Source organism: Vulpes vulpes, chromosome 2 (genome assembly GCF_048418805.1).
Source record: "Vulpes vulpes isolate BD-2025 chromosome 2, VulVul3, whole genome shotgun sequence".
Taxonomy (NCBI): Eukaryota; Metazoa; Chordata; class Mammalia; order Carnivora; family Canidae; genus Vulpes; species Vulpes vulpes.
The window spans coordinates 13228478-13250017 of NC_132781.1; the positions used below are offsets into that span (position 1 = coordinate 13228478).

General features: G+C 36.3%; 1 protein-coding gene across 4 annotated transcripts in view; it reads right to left on the reverse strand.

The window, feature by feature from the left end:
* Positions 1-21540, reverse strand: part of HELZ (helicase with zinc finger) — a 159013-nt gene that overhangs the window by 24784 nt on the left and 112689 nt on the right. For all 4 annotated transcript variants that reach the window (XM_072746776.1, XM_072746774.1, XM_072746777.1 and 1 more), the window contains 5 exons: positions 18135-18339; positions 11932-11983; positions 10989-11179; positions 8840-9047; positions 3811-3890 (listed from right to left, as the gene is read on the reverse strand). In XM_072746776.1, coding sequence (XP_072602877.1) covers positions 3811-3890; positions 8840-9047; positions 10989-11179; positions 11932-11983; positions 18135-18339 — 736 coding nt within the window. The remainder of the gene's footprint in view (positions 1-3810; positions 3891-8839; positions 9048-10988; positions 11180-11931; positions 11984-18134; positions 18340-21540) is intronic.

A 21540-nucleotide genomic window follows, 5' to 3' on the forward strand; every position in this document is an offset into this window, starting at 1 on the left:
AGATTTGAGGAGCATGAGAAGTTTTGTGGATACAGAGCTACATCTTCACTTGTTTATTCCTAACATCAGATAAAACTGCAACAGCCCAATTATACAAGACCCCAAATGACTCAATACTGAGTATAAACATTTTTAATCCTGTAAACTGTGGTAAGCTACCAAAGATTTGTGAGTTCTCTAGTGCTGTCATCCTTCTGAAACCCAAGTCTGATCATAAGTGGTGACAATGTGAAAACTGAAATATGAAATGTAAGATGGAAAGAAGCAATTTTTCTTTACCATCGCTGTCAAAACACTCAATAAGCTGCTTTGGTGTATCAATTTCCTTATAAGCTTCAATGAGTCACTGAGTACTTGCCTCACCAAAGGGTCTCAAGTTAAACACAGAACTGACCATTCTCAGGAACCCAGAACAAGCAGCTTATTCCTGAAGTGGAGACACTCCGGGCAACCAAGCTATTACAATGGTTGCAAAGTGCCAATCACTCCTCTAGTGCATTTTCATCTCTCATCACTAGTTCAAATGGACTGCCACTGACTTTGGACAATAAGATCCTTAAGATTACTGGGTGTATATAAATTGTCTAGAAAATGAAATGAGAAGAATGACAAGTCCATCCCAGAGTCTTCCCAAGCAGCTGCAATGCCTGCTCTTCAGATGTCTCAGAACCTATTACCTACAATGGCATTATAAATATAGAGGTTCTTCAATAACGAGCTGTCATTAACTGTCTACAATGAGCTAAGACTTGAGCTCTATATATTAAATCATTAGACTCTATCTGAAAAATTTTAAAAAGTTTCAGAACCTACTTCAAATTCTTTATAAACAAATGTTGTCCCCCATAAATCTTCATCTTTTCCATGACTGATGCTACATTCAGCTGGGATATACTTTTCTCCATAAGATACTGTTGAAAATATTCTCATGCTCAGGTCACATGACAGAGACTATGATTAGAAGTCAAGGTTGTTTGTGGATAAGCTGCCTCCTTCACTTCTGACATTGACATGGATAAGAAGCTAGGCCAGTCATAGAAACTTAACCAAGACTGTGCTACTCAGGGGGGTGCCTGGGTGGCTCAGTCAGTTAAGTGGCCAACTGTTGATTTTGGCTTAGGTCATGATCCCAGCCTCCTGGGATGCAGCCCCTCTTTGGGTTCCCTGCTTAGCCAGAAGTCTGTTTGTCCCACTCCCTCTCCCACATTAAAATAAGTAAACAAATCTTAAAACAAACAAACAAAAGACTGCTACTCAGGGCGCCTGAGTAGCTCAGCTGGTTGGCTCAGTCAGTTAAGTGGCCAACTGTTGATTCTGGCTTAGGTCATGATCTCAGGGTGTGGAATCAAGCCCCTCCATGGGTTCCCCGCTCAGCCAGAAGTCTGTTTGTCCCTTTTCCTGTGCATTCTCTCTCTCTCCTGCTCTAAAATAATAAACAAAATCTTAAAAAAAAAAAAAGGTAAAAAAATAAGACTGTGCTACTCTATGATACTACAATAAGCTAAGCAGGATGGAGGACTATAAGGTCTGAAGAAGCCTGAGAATTAGATTATTACCAGAATTAGGTTGTCCTCCAACACTTTCCTCTTGGTACTGAGGCACTGAGTCAAGGAGAGCTAGTTGTCTCACCCCCTAGGCCCCAAGACAAAGCTTCAAAGTAGAAAGAAAATGAAACATGTCTATTAGTTTGCCTAGTTCCTGAACAGGGAAAGATCATAAGAGAAATTTTAAAATAAGGACACAAGAGACACTTAGCTATCTTGGCTTCAGTTGCTCTCATAGCACCCAAGATTCTTGTGGTAGATTGTATCCTATGCTGCCTCTGACTGCAAAGGCTGCCACAGCATCTTCAGATGCCATTTGTTCTCTCTCTGCATCTTGTTCCAAACAGAAAGAACTTCCACTCGCACTGCAACTCCCCTTGGACTCAATCAGGAAGTTCCACTGGCTGCCTAATTTGTACTCCTCCACTAGGTACTAAGTCCTTCCAGTTGTAGAAGCTGGGAATCAGAGCTGCTTATGGGATATAAGTCACTGAATATAGAGATCAGTTGCTTAAAGCAAGCTGAAGTTGGAAATGTAGATTTGGAAGTCATTATCATGTAGCAGAGATTTAAAACCATGGAACTGACCTAGTTTATAGTGAGAAATCACAGAATGCAGAAAGGTGCAGGATGATGACAGAACCCTGGGAAACCCCAACATAAGGACTAGGAACAGACAGGAGGGGGTGGACGGGAACTTAAAAAAGAGACAGGTCATGTTAGGGTTATGAAAAATGGAAATGTATGTCAAAGGAACCAAAAGAAACAAGATGGTTTCTTGGTCAAGAAGAATGAAATAGAAAACAGTAACAAATACCAGAGAAAAGACAAGACTACAGCTGAAGCATGTTCATAAAAGTTGGTCACTTGAAGCTTAAGAGTTTCAGGGAAACATCAAAGTCTAATACAAGACTGTTTGGGTAAAGGGCAAAGAAAGATGAGATGGGAAAGGCAAACTTAGGGAGTAGCTATGAAGGAGATGAAAGTCAAAGTGGTTTTTAAAACAAACAAAACAAAACAGTCTACCAATTTACTTACAGGCTGAGAAGAAGGACTAGTAGCTAGAAAGAAGAGGAAAGAGGACATGGTCTTTGAGATGACCAGAAAAGGAGAGACTAGTCTTCTCTGAGACTGAAGCCTTCTATCAAACTCTTATCTGGTCATAAGAAACAAAGATGTTCAAGGACACAGAAAAAGGGATAAGTCTAAGGTCTTAAATTAACAGGGTGACATCTTGATGTGGGAACTCTAAGGCAAGGTCATTTCCTGATCATAAGGATAACAGAAGGTGGAATGTATTAGGCATAAGAAGAGCAGCTAAGAAATTGAGCAAAGGGAGCTAGGTCACATAAAAGAAATGCAGAGAAGCCCCTGAGGTTCCCCTAGATTAGAAAATATTAATTTCCCGGATGCCTGGGTGGCTTAGTGGTGGAGCATTTGCCTTTGACTCAGGTCGTGATCCTGGGGTCTTAGGATCCAGTCCCGCATCAGGCTCCCTGCAGAGAGCCTGCTTCTTCCTCTACCTATGTCTCTGTCTCTCTGTGTCTATCATGAGTAAATAAAATCTTAAGAAAAGAAAATATTAATTTCCAGTGGCACTAATTCAACCACTGATTTCATTTTCCCTCACTAATTCATAAGCCCAGAAACAAAGAGAGTAGATGAACAGATAAAGAGTTTAGGATTAGTTATGGCATGAATAAGTCATGGGGATAACAGGTACAGCACAGGGAATATAATTAATGGTATTGTAATAGCAGTGTACAGTGACAGATGGTAATTACACTGTGGTGAGCAAGCATATCATACAGACTTGTCAAGAATCATTATGGTGTACACCTGAAATTAGTGTAACATTGTGTACCAACTATACCTCAATTTAAAAAGTTTAGGATTTATATAGTAGACGTGAGGAGAGAAGAAGGTAAGCAATTTAAGGAAGTTAAGTCGTCCCTCTTCACTGTAACAACTTCTTTTCAGTGACACATCTATAGCTGTTTTCACTTAGTATTTTATCATGGAAAGGCTCTGAATTCAAGCCTAACACTGAATCACACAATTTGAGAAAAGCATACAAATAAATCAAATAATGTAGCCAAAGAAAAGAGAGAGAGGACAACATAACCCACCAGATCCTCATGAAACAATAGATATAAAAGATAAAGATAAAAATATAGAAAATTTTCTTTTAAATGTCAAGATTCCAAGATGATAAATCAGAGTAAATCCATAAGGACAAAGCATTCACCAAAGGTAAGCAGCATACCTGTTTTGGTTCTGTAGGCTTTTTCTCTGGTGTTCGAATCTTATTAATTTCAGGTCCAGGATTATTTGTATCACTTTTACCTAAGAAAATATTTTAAAATTCTTATAAATTGTCTCCAATGGATGTTACATTTCCAGTGACTATCAATTATTAGACAGAAGCAGAATATTTTAAACATTTTTCACCCATTATATTGATTTATACTACTGCTTGGGTTTTACTTTTTCTACAGTTTCAGAGTTGCAGTTTATCTGCAAGAAAGAAAATTATAATTAAAGCAAAACTCATTGTCAAAACAAAAGCTTAATAAAGGAATAACCTTACAACATGAAATAATTTCAAAGATAACTGCCCAATCTCCAGAATTTGTAGTTTGTTTTCTTAAACTAGATATACAAAAGGTACTAGCATTCTTGCCTATTTATACATGCTCAGTGCTTGGACATTCACAAATGCAATTAAGCAAGAATCCAAATAACATGCCAATCCAATTTAACAAAGGAATCAAACTGATTAATGATATATATTTTTAAGATTTTATTTATTTATTTGACAGAGAGAGTGAGTGCACAAGCGAGTGGAGCAGCAGGCAGAGGGAGAGGGAGAAGCAGTCTCCTGCTCAGCAGGGAGCCAGACACAGGAATTGATCCCAGGCAGACACTTAACCAACTGAGCCACCTAGGCACCCCTGAATTAAAGATATTCTGAAAGGAACGTAGTTATGCTGCTTAAAGTAAAGGAAGGAAAACTGAGGTTTAAAAAAAAATCACAATTATAATTGAGTTAAATGATGCTATTTCACATATGTGAAAGGATTTTTATTTTTTAAGATTTATTTTATTTATTTATTTGAGAGGGAGGCGGAGAGGGAGAGAGAGAGTGTGCGCGCACGTGGGCGCACATGCCAGAGACAAAATCTCAAGCAGACTCTCAGCTGAGCACAGAGCCCAACATGGAGCTCAATCTCACGACCCTGAGGTCATGACCTGAGCCAAAATCAAGAGTTGAATACTTATACAATGGAGCCACTCAGGCACCCTATACATGTGAAAGGATTTCAATCTGTAAGAATTAACTGCTACTTTTTTTAAGATTTTATTTATTTATTCATGACAGACACAAAGAGAGAGGCAGAGACATATGCAGAGGGAGAAGCTCCCCATGGAGAACCTAATGCAGAACTCGATCCCAGGACCCCAAGATCAAAGGCAGACACGCGAGGATCCCTGGGTAGCTCAGCGGTTTAGCACCTGCCTTTGGCCCAGGGCATGATCCTGGAGTCCTGAGATCGAGTCCCGCATCAGGCTCCCTGCATGGAGCCTACTTCTCCCTCTGCCGGTGTCTCTACCTCTCTCTCTCTCTGTGTCTCTCATGAATAAATAAATAAAATCTTTCAAAAACAAACAAAGGCAGACACTCAACCACTGAGCCACCCATATGCCCCTAAATCCTGGATATTTTAAATTCCTTGAAAAAAATCCAAGATTTGGGTTCTTATTTAAAAACACTCTTCTAGAGAGCACCTGGGTGGCTCAGTCAGTTAATCACCTGATTCTTGATATCAAGTTCAGAGTCTTGATCTCAGGGTCATGAGTTCAAGCCCTATATTATGTTGCACATTGGGCATAGAGTCTACTTCTAAATCAATCAATCAATCAACCAAACACTCTTTCAGGAAAGCCACTGGAACTTTGTAAAATGAATTTTCATGCCAGAATAGGCTTACTTCAAGAAATGAAACCACAATGTCTTAGATGAAAAATACACTGGATGGAACTAGCAGATTAGACATTGCAGAATAAAAACTTAGTGAACTGGAGGCACAGCAACAGAAACTACACAAAATGAAATACAAGAAGAAAAAGGAAATTAAAAAAAGAAAAGAAGTTAAAGTGCATCCATAAACTATGGGGAAACTTTAATCAACCTAATATTTGGGTAGTTGGAATTCCTGAAGAAGAGGAGGTAAGATAAAAAACATCCTAAGAAATATAGGCCAAAGGTTTCCAAACTTGATGAAAACTATAAAGCCATAGATCCAAGAAGCTCAACAAAACTCCAAACACAAGAGGCATGAAGAAAACTACACCAGGGAATATCATAATCAATCTACTAAAACCAGTATAAAAAGAAACTCTTACAAGGAGTCAGAGGGAAAAAAAGTCACATTACATATAGAAAAATAAAGGTTGGATGACATCAGATTTCTCCTCTAAAACAATTCAAGCCAGAAACAGCAGAGTAACATCATTAAAGTACTGAAAGGTTAAAAACTGTAAATCAAGAATTCTATACCCTGCAAAAATATCTTTCAAAACTTAAAATGAAACAAAAATATTTTCAGGCATACACTACCAAAAGAATTCATCACCAACAGACTCACACTACAAGGAATGTTAAAATAAGTCCTTTAGGCTGAAGGAAAATTGTATCAAACGAAAACATACAGAAGAAATAAACATTACCAGAAATGCTACCTACATGGAGAGATACAAAAAAAATATTTTTCTCATTTAAACTCCTTAAAAAGATACTTGGCTGTTTAAACAAATATAATTAACAATGTTTGGGCTTATATGTATAAGTAAAAGGCAGGATAATAATATAAAAGTCAGGAGAGGAAAAACTGAAATATTATAAGGTTCTTTCCTGTACATGAAGTGATAAAATACAAATAATAAAGTAGATTATGATAAATTAAAGATGTATATACTATCAACTCTAAAGCAAATACTAAAATAATAAAGAGTAATAGCAAATAATCAAAAAGAAGGGATAAAATAAAATCATAAAAAATATTCGACTAATCCAAAAGGAGGAAAAAAGTCAAGGGGAAACAAAGAACAGATTAGACAAATTAAAAATAGATAGCAAGATGATAAAATCAAGCCTAACTATATAAACACATTAAGTATAGTCTAAACACCCCCAATTAAATGGCAGAGATTGTCACATTTGATTAAAAAAAAAAAATCAGGAGCCAACCATATGCCACCTGAAAGAAATGAACTGTACAGGTACCTGGGTGGCTCAGTTGGGTGAGCACCCAATTCTTGGTTTTGGCTCAGGTAATCATCTCAAGATCTCAGGATCATGGGATCAAACCCCACATAGGGCTCCAGGCTCAGCAGGATGTCTGCTTGGGATTTTCTCTCTCCCTTTCTCTCTCTCTTTCCCCCTTAGCCGCTTCCCCCAACTACTCTTTCTGTCTCTCTAAAATAAATAAGTAAATCTTTTTTTAAAAAAATAATTAAAATAGGGCAGCCCAGGTGGCTCAGCGGTTTAGCGCCACCTTCAGCCCAGGGTGTGATCCTGGAGACCTGGAATGGAGTCCCACATCGCACTCCCTGCATGGAGCCTGCTTCTCCCTCTATCTGTGTCTCTGCCTCTCTCTTTCTGTGTCTCACATGAACAAATAAATAAAATCTTTAAAAATTATTATTATTATTATTATTAAAATAAATACACTTTGGGCAGCCTGGGTGGCTTAGCGGTTTAGTGCCATCTTCAGCACAGGATGTGATCCCGGAGACCTGGGATAGAGTCCCACATCGGGCTCCCTGCATGGAGCCTGCCCCTCTCTCTCTCTCTCTCTCTCTCTCTGTCTCTCATGAATAAATAAATAAAATCTTTTTAAAAAATAATATTAAAAAAAATAAAATAAATATACTTTGAAGATTTTATTTACTTATTTGTGAGAGATAGAGTACACATTGTGGGAGGGGCAGATGAAGAGGGAGAGAGAGAATCTCAAGCAGACTCTGCACTGAGCTCAGAACCTGACATGGGGCTCAATTCCATGACCATGAGATCATGACCTGAACCAAAGTCAAGAGTCAGACGTTTAACAGACTGAGCTGTCAACAGGAGTCCCAAGAAATGCACTTTAAATATCAAGACACAAAGAGATTAAAAGTAAGAAGTCAAAAAAAAAAAAAAAAAAGAAAGAGAGAGAGAGAAGGGGGGGGGGGGTCAAAAAAGATATCCCACGCCATCACTAATCAAAGGAAAGCTAAAGTGATTACATTAGATATTAAGCAAAGTTAGATCTCAGAGCAAAGAAAATCACTCCAAAATCACAAGAGTTAATTAATAAAAAGCACATATGTTGTGCCTAAATGTTGATGCTCCTATTAACAGAACTTCAAAATTAATCAAGCAAAATTTAAAGGAAAAATTGACAAATGCCAATTGTATTTAGAGATTTCAATATTCTCCTCTTAATACATATTTTCTTTGAAAGTTGACAGAAAATCAGCAATATAGTATATGTGCACAATTCTATCAATCAACTTGACCTAAGTAACATTTATAGAGTATTCTTCTCAAGTGCACATGGAACATTTGTAAAGATACATCATATTCTGGGCCATAAAACAAGTCTCAATAAATTGTTTTTGAGCTGATTCTAAAATGTATGTGGAAATGCAAAGGACCTGGAATAGACAGTCTTGAAAAAGAAGAAAAACTCATACTACCTGACATCAAGACGTTTATAAAGCTACAGGAATGAAGACAGCACATTTGGTATACAAAGAAAGTGTGCATCAACAAAACAGGAGAGAGATTTCAAATATGTGGTCAATTGATTTTCAACAAAGGCACTAAGTTTAATGGAAGAAGGATAGTGCTTTCAACAAATGGTGCTAGAACAAATATACACAAAAACAAAAATTTAAAAACGTTCATAATTCTTACCTTATGCCACATATAAAACTTAATTCAAAATGGACTTAATGTGAGAGCTAAAACTATGAAACTTCTAGGGAGAAAACACCAGATTTGTGATCTCGGATCAGACAAAAAAAAAATTGAGACACTATACCAAAAATGTGACATAAGCTCAGGGGGAAGTATGCTTGAGATTCTCTCCCTCTCCCTCTGTCCACGCGTGTTCTCTTTCTCTCTCTCTCTCTCATATAAACAAATAAAATCTTTAAAAAAATCATACTGTTAAAAAAATCTTTACATGTTGATATAAGTAGGTGTATCATCAATTTACGAACATGAGAATAGCAAAGCAGCTCACCATTTCGACTTGGCTCATGTTGCTCCTTCTCCTGATGCTGGTTTTGTGGCTGCCCTATGCTGACGGGTGGGTGGTGCCCAAGGCCATATGGTATGGGAGACCCCCGTCCGTGTGTCTGTAAGAGGTTCATATTGTAGGCCATTGCTGCCTGGTGTGTAAGGATCCGAGGATCGACTGCAAATCTGCCCTGGTACCCTGTCCATGGTACCTAGGTTATTACAAGAAATAAAATAACTGCATTAAGTCCATTTCAAAAGGCAAGCTGCTATAGTGCTGTTGATTAGGAAAAAGCAAACACACAAAGAGAGATGCTAATTTTATCAAAAATGAATAACTACAAAGTCAATGCTAATTGTAAACAACTGGGAAGAATTACTGCTACATCCTAACTGGTCAAAAATTGGCTTCTTTTAAAAAAAAATGGTTTCCTGAATCTTCAGTGTGTAGGGAAAATTGATCATTTTTCAGGTATGGAGGAAACTGAGGACTTAAAATTGATAATTATTCCTTAATGCATTAAATCATTTTGTAATCTTGAATCATTTCCCTTCAATATGAATGTACACATGTCACGGATTATAAGAAAATTATCTTTTAAATTTTAACTGCATAGTTACATAGTTTAATAGGCTAAATGAGAGAACAGGGGAAAAAATTAAGAAAGAATTTCATCTAAGGAATCTCAACACAAAATATACATATTCCAACTTTACATGAATAACCTAATCATTTCATGTCCATTTATTGTGAGTAAAATTCCAACAGGCCATGAGTTTAGTTAATGCATTTGATTAATCCAACTCTTCCTTTAAACCACAAAAACAGAACATTTCTTTAGGTGTATCTAAACATATAATCTCTGCATACTAACATAAAAGGATAAATACAATGACATCTGAGCTACTGCCCCTATCTTACTGTAATATAACTGTTAAATACAGACTCTTAAAAAATCTTATATAATAAAAGCCTCTTTGACCTAGTAAAGTGAAATATAAATCCTAAGGGACTTACTATTTAAAGCAAATGATGTATAATATTGCCAGGCTGTCTGGAAAGAAATAAGTCAGCTAAAATTGAAAGTCTATGGGGAGTGGGCATGAATTACATATTTCTTACTGACAGTTACTCTCACTGGCTGCTGTAATTATAAACTATCATGTTCAATATGGCTGAGAAAGGTTTACAGCTAGGCATTTTTCCATTTGGGGGTTGGGGGGTGCAGGTGTCTAAAATCTTCAACAATAATCACCTCTGCCTGAAATTATAATACTTGCCTTCAATAAAAGAAGTATTTTATAGGGTAAAATTCCTGAATTTGGAAATATTAGTATATCAGCAAATTACCAAAATTACCAAAATTTGAAGAATCTTAGAGGAGTAAAAATGGGTTTTACACAAGATGGAAGCTCTCTAAACACTTATTGTCTTAGAAAGGATTTAATAATGTTTTTAAGTACCTGTAAGATTTCATAAGGAGTGAAATTTCTCAGATAAATTCAGATCCAGAGAGCTTGACTAATCTAAGCTTCTTTGCCTCCTTCAAAAAACTATATTTCTTAAGAGTTAGTGAATTATGTAAGGATAAAAAAGTAAAAGATAAAATAAAAGCATCACTTTACAAGAGACCAGTTTACTAGCTCTGTTAAACCTTCAGTTCACTTTTCCCCAGTAAAAATATTTTAAAAGAGGGCAGCCCCAGTGGCTTAGTGGTTTAGTGCCACCTTCAGCCCAAGGTGTGATCCTGGAGACCGGGGATTGAGTCCCACATCGGGCTCCCTGCATGGAGCCTGCTTCTCCCTCTGCCTGTGTCTCTGCCCCCCTCTCTCTCTCTCTCTCTCTCTCTCTCATGAATAAATAAATACAATCTTAAAAAAAAAAATTTAAAAGAATACAAAAGTTTCTCAATCAAAACACCCAATTTATAGATTTCTTCATAACCACTGACAATGCAGTAACAAATTATAAGCAACAATTTGTATTTCTCTTGTCACTTCAAAATTTGAAGGTTAAAGAAAGAGATGCTCTAAATAAGCTTACAGGCATTGAAAAATTAAAATAAAAGGTAGAACACTATTTGGGATAGTTACTAATTTAGTGAAGCCTATTTTATTTTATTCAATAGAAAGTATCTTAAATGTTCACTTACAGGTAAAGGCACCGACATAACTACATTCCCTCCATAGACAGCAGGTACATAAAGAATACTTGTCCCAGTGTGAGGATCTATTCTTTGAACAGGGCTTGGAGATTTCCCCAAATTTGGGTGAGGTCCAAGAGGGGGTGGAGGAGTATATGCTCTAATAGGATTGCCAATAAGTACAGAAGGATTGGGTTGAACTGAAAAATAAACAGAGAGAATACACTCAGTAGCTGAACACATTCCCCTAGACAAGAATAATTTAAATCACCAACAGCAAAATACATTCCCAAGTTTGCAATAAGGTATCTTATAATCAAAGAATTACCAATATGGAAGAATAAAGCATATTTTTAAAAACATAACCACTTTACAATGTTCCCTAAAATTAGCTTGTGGTTACAAAGTATTCCTTTTGTAAACTAGTAAAATTGTAAATGTCTTCCAAGGAGCTAGAGGTGTGTCTTTCAAAAGAGAAAACCACACACTCAGTAAACATTCTTCTAAGACTCAGAAAATATATATAATCCTTCAAAATAAGGTTTTGGCTTACAATTTTAATATAGCCACAGAAAAAATAAAGGTTAACCAATTATTCTTTTAAAAGCACATTTCTGTAATATTTTAAACCATTTAAATAAACTTCATCTTGAAATTTCAATGACCTAACATTTATAGGATATAAATATGTTCCAAAAACTTCTGTTGCATAGGCTTATATGTTTTTCCTCAAAACTTCTAGATATAAATCACCTATTTTCAGAAACGGTGTAACAAAGCATTCACAAAACCAGATGTGTTGAATAAAAGAATTAATAAGGGAGTTCCAAAGTGTGTGTGTGTGTGTGTGTGTGCGTGTGTCCCTCTCCTGATTTTCCTCTTTCTAGTGATGAAGTTTGATGACAAATCTCTCAAATGATAAAAGTTATCACAGGATTAATTTTCCACTTACCAATTCCATCATTCTGGAAATGATCATTCTGGGTATGATGGAGGCTTTTCCCCTTCACAGAAAAAAATTATAAGAATTTAAACACATTTAATATTAGGAGAACAATAACCATTTTCCTAATCCTATGCAAATTAAATATATACAGCAACAATTAAAATTGAAAGACTGTGAATCTGTAATTAATAACTATTAGACTGCTTTGACCCAACTTTCTTTTAAACTATCAAGTTATGGTGGTAGGCCTCTAGTTTTCTCAGCTTCAAATTAAGAGTATCTAAAATTCTTTAAATGAATTTTTAAATAAAAAGAAATAAACAATCAATGTGACTAAAACCTAAATTCTATTCCCTTGTAGCTTCTCTACCAATTTTCTTTTCATTAAATGATGAAAAGAAAAGTTGTTTTTCGAGGGAAAAACAATAGTCTTCAACTCCTGAGGATGAGAACCTTTAAAATAACCCTGTGAACATAAATATGGTTTGGGACTAATGGTATTTTGAGCATAATTCATGGCACCTTCAAGTGTAAAATTTACTAAAGGAACAGGAAAAAACACTGACTGTCACAATCTGCTTAAAAGAATGTACAAATGTTCTAGAGAGCAATTTGGCAATATTACCAGAAGCATCAAAAATGTACATACACTTTAACCCAATAATTGCACTTCCAGGAATTTATCCAAATGAAATAATACTGGATTTGGGCCCAATGTTCATCACAGCATTGTTTATACATGTGTTAAACGTCAACAACCTAAATGCCCATGAACTGAAGATTTATTAAATAAGCAATGCTAGATTCATATACCATTAAATGGGATAACTAGGAAAGAAATAATATTTGAAGAGACAATGGTTATGAATTCTTGGACTTTAAAAAATGTCTTTCTCATTCTATTGGCTAAATGTAATACACAAAGCCATGATACAACACAAGTAGCACGTTATACAACTTACACTTAGACACACACAAATCTGTTACTTGGACATAACATCTGAAAACTAAAGGCAGGGGATGGGGGATAACATCTATAGCAGGGAGAAAATTTTATTCTTGGCCAAAGCAAAAGTACAGTAATGTTTCACTTATCTCCCTGTCAGCAATGTTAATTATTCAGGTCAGCACTAAATATCAAAGGCGTCCAGTCAGGTAGGTTAGTTATGAGCAGAGAAGGGCAACTAAGCTCCAACTCTTAGAACAGTCAGAAAAAAAACAATGAATCACAGTTGGTCCATTAACCAGAAGAGAATATATTCCCAGTGAATGGCACTAGCTATTAAAAAACCACACGTCTGAGGAACAGAGAAACGGTAAGAAACACAGGGCGGAAGAAAGAAGAAACCATGAAAAGGTGAACATGGCAGACAGCAGAGATGGCAGAAATAGGGGGGAAGATCAGAAGAATCACAAGCAATCAGAAGAGACATCAAGAGCAGCCAGAGCCATACAATGACAGAAGCAAAGAGATAAGATTGTTCCAAAAGGGTATCAAACCATTTAGATTTCTTAGCCCCTAATGAACCAACAACCAGGGGCAATAGTGCAGCATGCAGAGAAAACAGTGATGTAGTCAAGAGTGTGATATGAAGAACAGCCTCCCAGAGATACCCACACTCTCATTCCTGGAATCCATTACTATATCGTGTTTTGTGGCAAAAGGGACTGCAGATATAATCAAGTGGTAGATTTAAAATAAGGAGATTATCCTAGATTATCTGGGTGGACCCATTCTAACATGAGCCCTAAAAGCAGAAAAGTTTTCCCAGCTGGAGTCAGACAGATGGGGCAGGAGAGGAAGTCAGAGACTCCAAGGGAGAGAACAATGTAATATGTTGTTGGTGGCTCTGAGACCTAAGGGCCAAATGCAGGAATGGGACAGAATCCTCCAGAAGCTAAGAACACTCCAGCAGGCAAGGAAACAAGGACCTCAGTCCTGCAACCACAATGAACTGAATTCTGCATGGACTCAGAAGCAGATTCTTCCCAGAGCCTCCAGATGAGAGGTCAGTCTGCCAATATTTTGATCCTACCCTTCTGAGACCCAAAAGTGAGACCAACCAAGGTGACATGGACATGTGACCAAGAGAAATGTGAGATAATATATTTGTGCTGTTTAAGTCACTAAGTTTGTGCTAATTTTGTTGCGGCAACAATAGGAAACCAATACAAAGAGTAACCACAGTCTGGGTAGTCCTATACTGTAAAGCTGGAAGCAGCCCAGACAATACACATCAACACTCTGAGTTGTGGGACATGCTAAATGAAAAAGCAAACTGGGACCTATCATGTAAAAAGATATGCACCTTAAAAAAAAAAAAAAAAAAGATATGCACCTCTATAAGTATAATTCAGCACTCTGTACAGTTCAGGGCAGGAAAGCTTTCCTCAGATGCTTCAACTCAGCACGCAGCTGTAGAGTAGTAAGTGTACTTGGTCCATATAAAATCATATGGTAATTGGTAGCTTATAAACAAAATAATAATGTAGCAATAGGCTAGCACTGTGTGTAAAAATCATTCCACAATGAGAATTCCAAAAGTTTGCTAATAAACCTCAGAAAGTATGTGTACCTTTGGTAAAATGCCAGGATTTTTATAAACAAATGTAGCTCATGTCACAGATCTTGTAAGGACTTTTTACTCCACCATTTGTTTATTCAAATATTTATTTTTTCACATTGTTTTCCATTTACTCACTCAATAAATGTTAATGAGGCCTACCACACATATCCACCCCTTGCTGGGCAGGTTTCTGAAGTACACAAACTGACATGTTTTCTAATGTCTAGGACAGTGAGACACAACACAAGCAGCTGATGATGAAAACAGATGATGAAAATAACTCACAGCTACAATCTATAAAATAATGCTATAGTTTTTTCAGATAATCCATTTCTGAATATTATCTTTGCTCTGACCAGTTTTTAGAGTATGTGCAAATGAATCTGTTCTATTTTGTCAAAGCTTCCAAATGTTGCTCCTAGTAAATGCCCTAGGAGAAAGCAGAATGAAGACAGGCAAATTGCTTTTCTCCATGCTAATTCTGCAGGGACCCATGAAACAGGAGCTTGGCAATAAATGATGCCTGCAAAGAGTGAGGCAATAAAGGGCCAGCTCAGACCACCAGCTCCTGGACCCCCTAATATTCTGTACCTTCACTAACACCACCACAGATCCAACCTCTTAGAATAAAGTTATGTGACTGCTAAACAGCTCAGGGGATGTTCTGTTGCCAAACATAGCCCTGTGCAAACAGGTCCTGGAGCATTTTTAACTATTTGCCAGTCTTCTGATGATTTCATCTACATGAAATCAGGTTGGGATTTAAATTGTAGTCTAACATTAACAATACTAATTTTTAATATTTCTTATGCACAGAATTGTGTTAAAAGTTAAACATTAAGGAAAACTTAAGGGGAAATTATATGATTTAATATCACATTTTCAGAAGTAACTTCCTTTTCTAGCAATGAAATCCTTCTTCATCAAAAGACTCTAGCACATGAAATAAAGTATCTGGGATTTGTTTCAAAAATTTCCAGTGTGTTTATCTGGTGGGGGGAAAGGAGGTGTCTGTAGATGAGACAAGATTACATTGATAATTAATAAACCTAGATGACAGGGGGATGCCCAAGTGGCTCAGCTGGTTAAGCATCCAACTCTTGGTTTTTGGCTCAGGTCATGATCTCAGGATTCTGGGCTCTGTGCTAAGCAGGGAATCTGCTTGTCCCTCTGACTCTCCCACTCCATTGGTGCACGTGCGTGCACCATGTGTGTATGCACGCTCTCTCTCTTAAATAAATAAAATCTTAAAAAAAAAAAAATCTAGATGACAGGGTATTCATTATACTGTTCTACTTATGCATATATTTGAACTTCCTACAATAGAAAGTTAAATAAACAAGACTCCAGTACAAATTCAAACCTCAAAACAATTTAATGGAAGTGAAATAAAATACTGGGGAGAGAAAAGCAATGAAGTGACAAAAATAACCTCTTGCTCATTATACATCAGTTATTTAAAATTATTGATTATTCTCATACTTGCTATAAATAATCAATAACTTTAAATAGCCAGGTGTATAATTTGATGAACCACTGTATTAGTGACATAGAAACAACAGACAATATCTGTCGCACCAGTGAAGAATATTTTCTAAAAAGTAAAAAAACAAAACTGGGGCAAAAAAAAAAAAAAAACCTGGGGCAATGGCTGTTTTGGCCTTTAATTACACAATCCTCTCATTAAAAAAGAAAAGCCACCAATGACAGAGAGAGAAGAGGAGAGTGGGAGGGAGAGAGAGAAATGCCACACTACACTCTACTGGATGTATCATAACCATTATTCACTATCAGATACTTATTGAGCAACCCACTACATGCAAACAGTGGGGCAAGGCAGTAGGGACCATAAAAAGTATATAGAACAGGATTTTTGTCTTTAGGGAGAACTTTCTATGGTTTTAGAAAAGCAAGTGGATTGAACATATATTACTTCACCTTTAAAATGAAAACAAAAAGCAAACTGCAGGATCTTGGTTAGGGTCAGTCCACATTTGGTATCAGGGCTTGAATCTAGCTGCACCTATAGTACATAAATTGATGCTTACATTCTCAGGTCAGTAAAAAGAGTTTACTCTATTGTAGTTAGGAATATGCAAAGGGTATAATGATTTTACAACATTTTAACTAAAAAAGCAATTTTTAATTTAAAAAACAGTAAAACATAAATATTTCTACCTGGGTTCCCTACTCCCCACACACCCTAAACTTCTTGCTGGTCCTTGTAGAGCCTATTCTCTCACACCTCTAGCCTGTTGTATAAGCTCTTTCTGAAGCTTCATTCATTCATCTAAAAAATACTTTTAAGCACCTACAATCAGCCAGATGTTGTTCTAGGCACAGAGACTAGAGCAGTAAACAATACAGACAAACATCTCTGCCCTAATGGAGCTCATATTCTAGTTTCTGAAATATCTCCTCAGGCTAGCAACTATCCTCCCATCTACTCTGTGGACTCCTAAACAAGATTTCTGTGGTGGAAACTGCCTTGAATCTACCTACTTCCTCTGACCATCACCTTCAACACTTGTGGCAAAAGCGGGGCAGGTGTGTGTGTGTGTGTGTGTGTGTGTGTGTGTGTGTGTGTGTGTGCGCGCTCGCTAATTTGCTTGCCTATGTTTCTCTAGCACCTACCCATAGCAACTAGCACATAGAAGAAACTTAACTATTTAATAAATAAGTTGATTATCAATTTAAAGCATTTCTACACATTTGATCCACTTTTATTAAACTAATAATACACAATAGTATATTAACACAGAAGTAATTCTCTTCTCAGCTTAATACCTATTTAGCTGAAAGATTTTCAAGATATTAAGCCATTAATTATTGTTTACACATTAGGTTTTACATTTTTAAAATGAAGCCCCAAACTGACATATTCTTTTACTTCATTCATGTCAATAAATTTAATACCATGCTGATGACTATAAATAGACCAAAACAAGCAGAACAAATACTAAACATGCCATTCTCATAACTCTCTTTTCTAGATGGTAAGTGCAAGCATATTTTTTTCAGGCACTGTAGCAAATAAACCAGCTGTCTCTGCCCAAAATAACTATGGTTCAAAAGCAGACATGGCCCTGACTGACCCACCTCCACGCCTTCTGATTAGACTACTTCTTATACAACAAATATAGGTCAACTCAATTAAAGTAATCTTCAAGAAGTCAACCAAATTTTCTCACTGTGTCAAATACCACTTGAAATGAACTGTTCATCAACACATGATTGGAACTGCTTTCTACAAACACTATTGTATATTATTCCTTATAATAATATACTCTAAGGGCATGCTTTTAATAAGTGGGATAGTCTTTTCAACTGCTTTGTTTTATCCACATCTTGCTAAAACAAAGCCTACCAGTAGAGGGGACTGGGAGGTATCATACAAAGGACACCAGAAGCAATCAGGTACTTGAAAACTTTTTGAGGATGATTATGACATTGAGCATAGCTACACACCACACTGTATTCTCACTTACATGTGCAAACTAGACAAGCTCCTTGCTGAAACTGCTTGCCGCCAAATGTAACCTTCATTTCCAATATTTAAAGTAACTTGCAGCCCAATGAACCATGGACCCTTCTGTGCTGTTCTCTCCCTCTACCCTCTTCGATTCCATCAGCAGGCTTTACCTTGGGGGGTGACTGCTGAAGTTTGTTGGTATTTCCTGAATGCTGCAGTCTTAGAGCCCGGGGAATAAATTCAGGTGCCAGTGGATTCAACACATATGTCTTCTTGAGTTCTAAAGCCTCTAGCTGAGCTTTGATCTGTTCAAAAGTGATTCCGTGTAGGCTATTATTGTCATGACACAGGGCAATAAATCGCTCCCAAAATTTCCTACAGAAAAGATTTAGAAGATCAGTTTACAATTTCAGTGGATAAGATCACAGAAATGAACATAAGCAACTATAGATAATTTCAAATTCACTCTTCCCACCCCAAATGCTCAGATGAAACATTTATATATGATTCAGGTATAATCTTTCCAGCGGATCACAAGACTCCATAGTTTGATTCTGAAACTACAGTTATGTCTAATATTGTGGAAAATACAAATTATGTTCTCAATTAATTTTGGCTAATCAATACAAGTAATGTGGTCAATGCTCAATTATCCACACTAATCTAGAATTATAGTTTTGTTAACCACATAGTAAGTAAAGATTTCAAAACTGATGCTAGCTTATTTTACAGATGATTTTTATTTCTAGACAAATATATATGTATATATATATAAAATACACACACACACACACACACACACACACATAAATCAGACTAATTTGAATTATAGGGCCAAATCAGTCTGGGGCTGGATGACTAAGAAAAGCCAACTCAGGACATAAATCTCAGCCACAAAGTAGATAATCCTCATGGAAGATGCTTTTTTTTTTTTAAGATTTTATTTTTTTGACAGAGAGAAAGAGAGAGCACAAGCAGGGGGAAGGGCAGGCAGAGGGAGAGGGAGAAGCAGGTTCCCTGCAGAGCAGGGAACCCAAAGTGAGGCTCAATCCCAGGACCCTGGGATCATGGCCTTTGAGCTGAATGCAAACTCTTAAATCAACTGAGTCACCCATGCATCCTCCTCATAGAAGATTCTTAAGAAATAACTAGCTATTCTTATCTTTTTCTCTTACTTAACAGATGCCTGTCATAAGCACAACTTATTAACTAAGTTAAGAGAGTTAAATTAATTATGAAAAATACAGGAAATTGGAATGCCAATTTTAATGTTGATTATGCATTTCCTAATCACATTAATAAATACTAAAGGAGAAAAATACATTCAAAACTTTGTTGCAGTTGCTGCTATTTTCCTTCAGTTTTAAAAACTGATCTCCAAAAAAAATAAAAATAAAAAATAAAAAAATAAAAACTGATCTCCAAATATTAAAAATATTAAATATATATTACAAAAGAACATACATTTTTTAATTTAAATGACTATTATAAATATATAGGCCTATCTTTAATATGAGATTCAAATAATGTTTTATTATGCTATAAAAAAATGTATGATATGATTTCTTCCCACATTGGTATCCTTGTGTCAAGGTAGACAAGAAGTAATCAAGATAGCTTCAAGAAGCATAAATGAAAAGGTTTATATTATAGAAGTTAGTATATGAATGGGAATTGGGTTATTAATATATTCATAAAACTTTGCAGGGTTTAATTTTGAACTGTTTCTCTTACATATGCCTTTCCTACTTTTTTAAAGTTTAAGAAATATGTCCAAAAAAAATTCAGGCTTATATGTGAACAACAGGAAGAGTGAAAGTATTATAAAATATTAAATATGTATTTCTCACAATAAGATACAACAGCTAACAAGACAGTCTTTCAGCTACAGGAAGTATGCATTGCTAAGAAATGTCCACCAAAAAAAAAAAAAAAAAAAAGAAATGTCCACTAAAAGCTACCCTTTACTTTTATTAAGAACCCTTCTGGGGGTGCCTGGATGGTTCAGTTGGTTAAGCGTCAGACTCTTGGGTTTCACCTAATTCTTGGTTTTGGCTCAGGTCATGATCTCAGGGTCATGAGATGGAGCCCCATGACAATCTCCACACTCAGCGCAGAGACTGCTTGTCCCTCTCCCTCCCCATCTGCCTCTTCCTGCTGCCCCCCTCCCCCCACCCCCCTGCCCCACACACACCCTCTCAAATAAATAAAATCCTTTTAAAGAAAAAATAACCCTTCTGAAGGAATCAAGGCTTTTTAAATCACAGTCTGATAGTTAAAGAAGAATTATCTTTAATATAGCACTCAAGAGCTGAAATTCATAAACTTTCCCACCCTTTTGATTTAAAAAGCCACAATATTCAACTGAATATTCAATGTGAATATTTACCAACATGATTCTAAGTGCTACATTTAAATGAAGTTTCTTTGGTCTGATAAAGTATTAATTTCATAAAATGGCATTTCATATTTGGGTTGAAATTCAAGACACACCAAAACACAGAGAGAATGGACTGGCTTTTATTCTCAGCTTCTAATACCGATTTTTATAGCATATTTTCATTTCCAGCTTATGTGGCCAAGATGCTAGAACTTGTTCTATGTTCAAGCTGCTTTTTCGACTCGAAGCTCTATTCCTATGCCACCCTCACTGACCTCAACTGCACTGAGCAAGAGCTGAACTAACACAGGGTTCAGAAGAACCTTCAAACAACCCCCAGTTCAGGAGAAGCCAGTGGCTCAGTGACAGTCTTTGTCTACAAGATCCCAAGAATTTCAAAGCAGCAGACTTACAGCTGAAAGGACACCATTTCAGAACAATAAACACAATAAGTTAAACTAGTTCTGAAAGCTCCATTTTAAATCTCACTTATCCTCTGACTGGCCCACTGGTATGGTGAGGTGGTCAAGTATGTGGATTCAGAACTACACACTCTGGGGTTTTCGTGGGGGCTCTGACATTCAGGAGCTGTGTAACTTCAAGCAATTCAGTAACTTAATCTCTTTGTAGCTCAATTTCCTCATGTGTAAAATAAGGCACCAATAGTATTCATATTATTTTCTCACTTTTAAACTTTCAGAGAAATATATTTTTCCCTTCAAAAATTCTTAAAAATCCTCCTTTTCTCTCTTCATAATGGCTCTTTCAGAGATTATTCACACACGCAGCCCTTGAACTCCTCAATACTTTAATAAAATACTATCTATGGCATTATGAGGCATTTCTGAACACATAACTGAAAGATTACTTGAGAATGAAGATAATCCTTCATTTCTATGATTATTTATAGGCTAGACCAATTCTCAGGCCCCTCCCTAAATTTTTCATATATTATTGATAATAATAACTTGGGCTAGAAAACCCAAGTGTGTTTCTACATACTATAATTACAAACATTTCAAAGAACATAACCTTACTTTTAATCACTGCATGAACAAAGTTTGGTTTTGTTTTTATGCTAACCTGGCTTCTAGGATCATTGATAAAACAATGAAAGAACACTTGGTATGTTTAAGTTAGAGAGTGAGTATCTATTCGTGCATTTATATATATATCACTACATATATATGAAATAT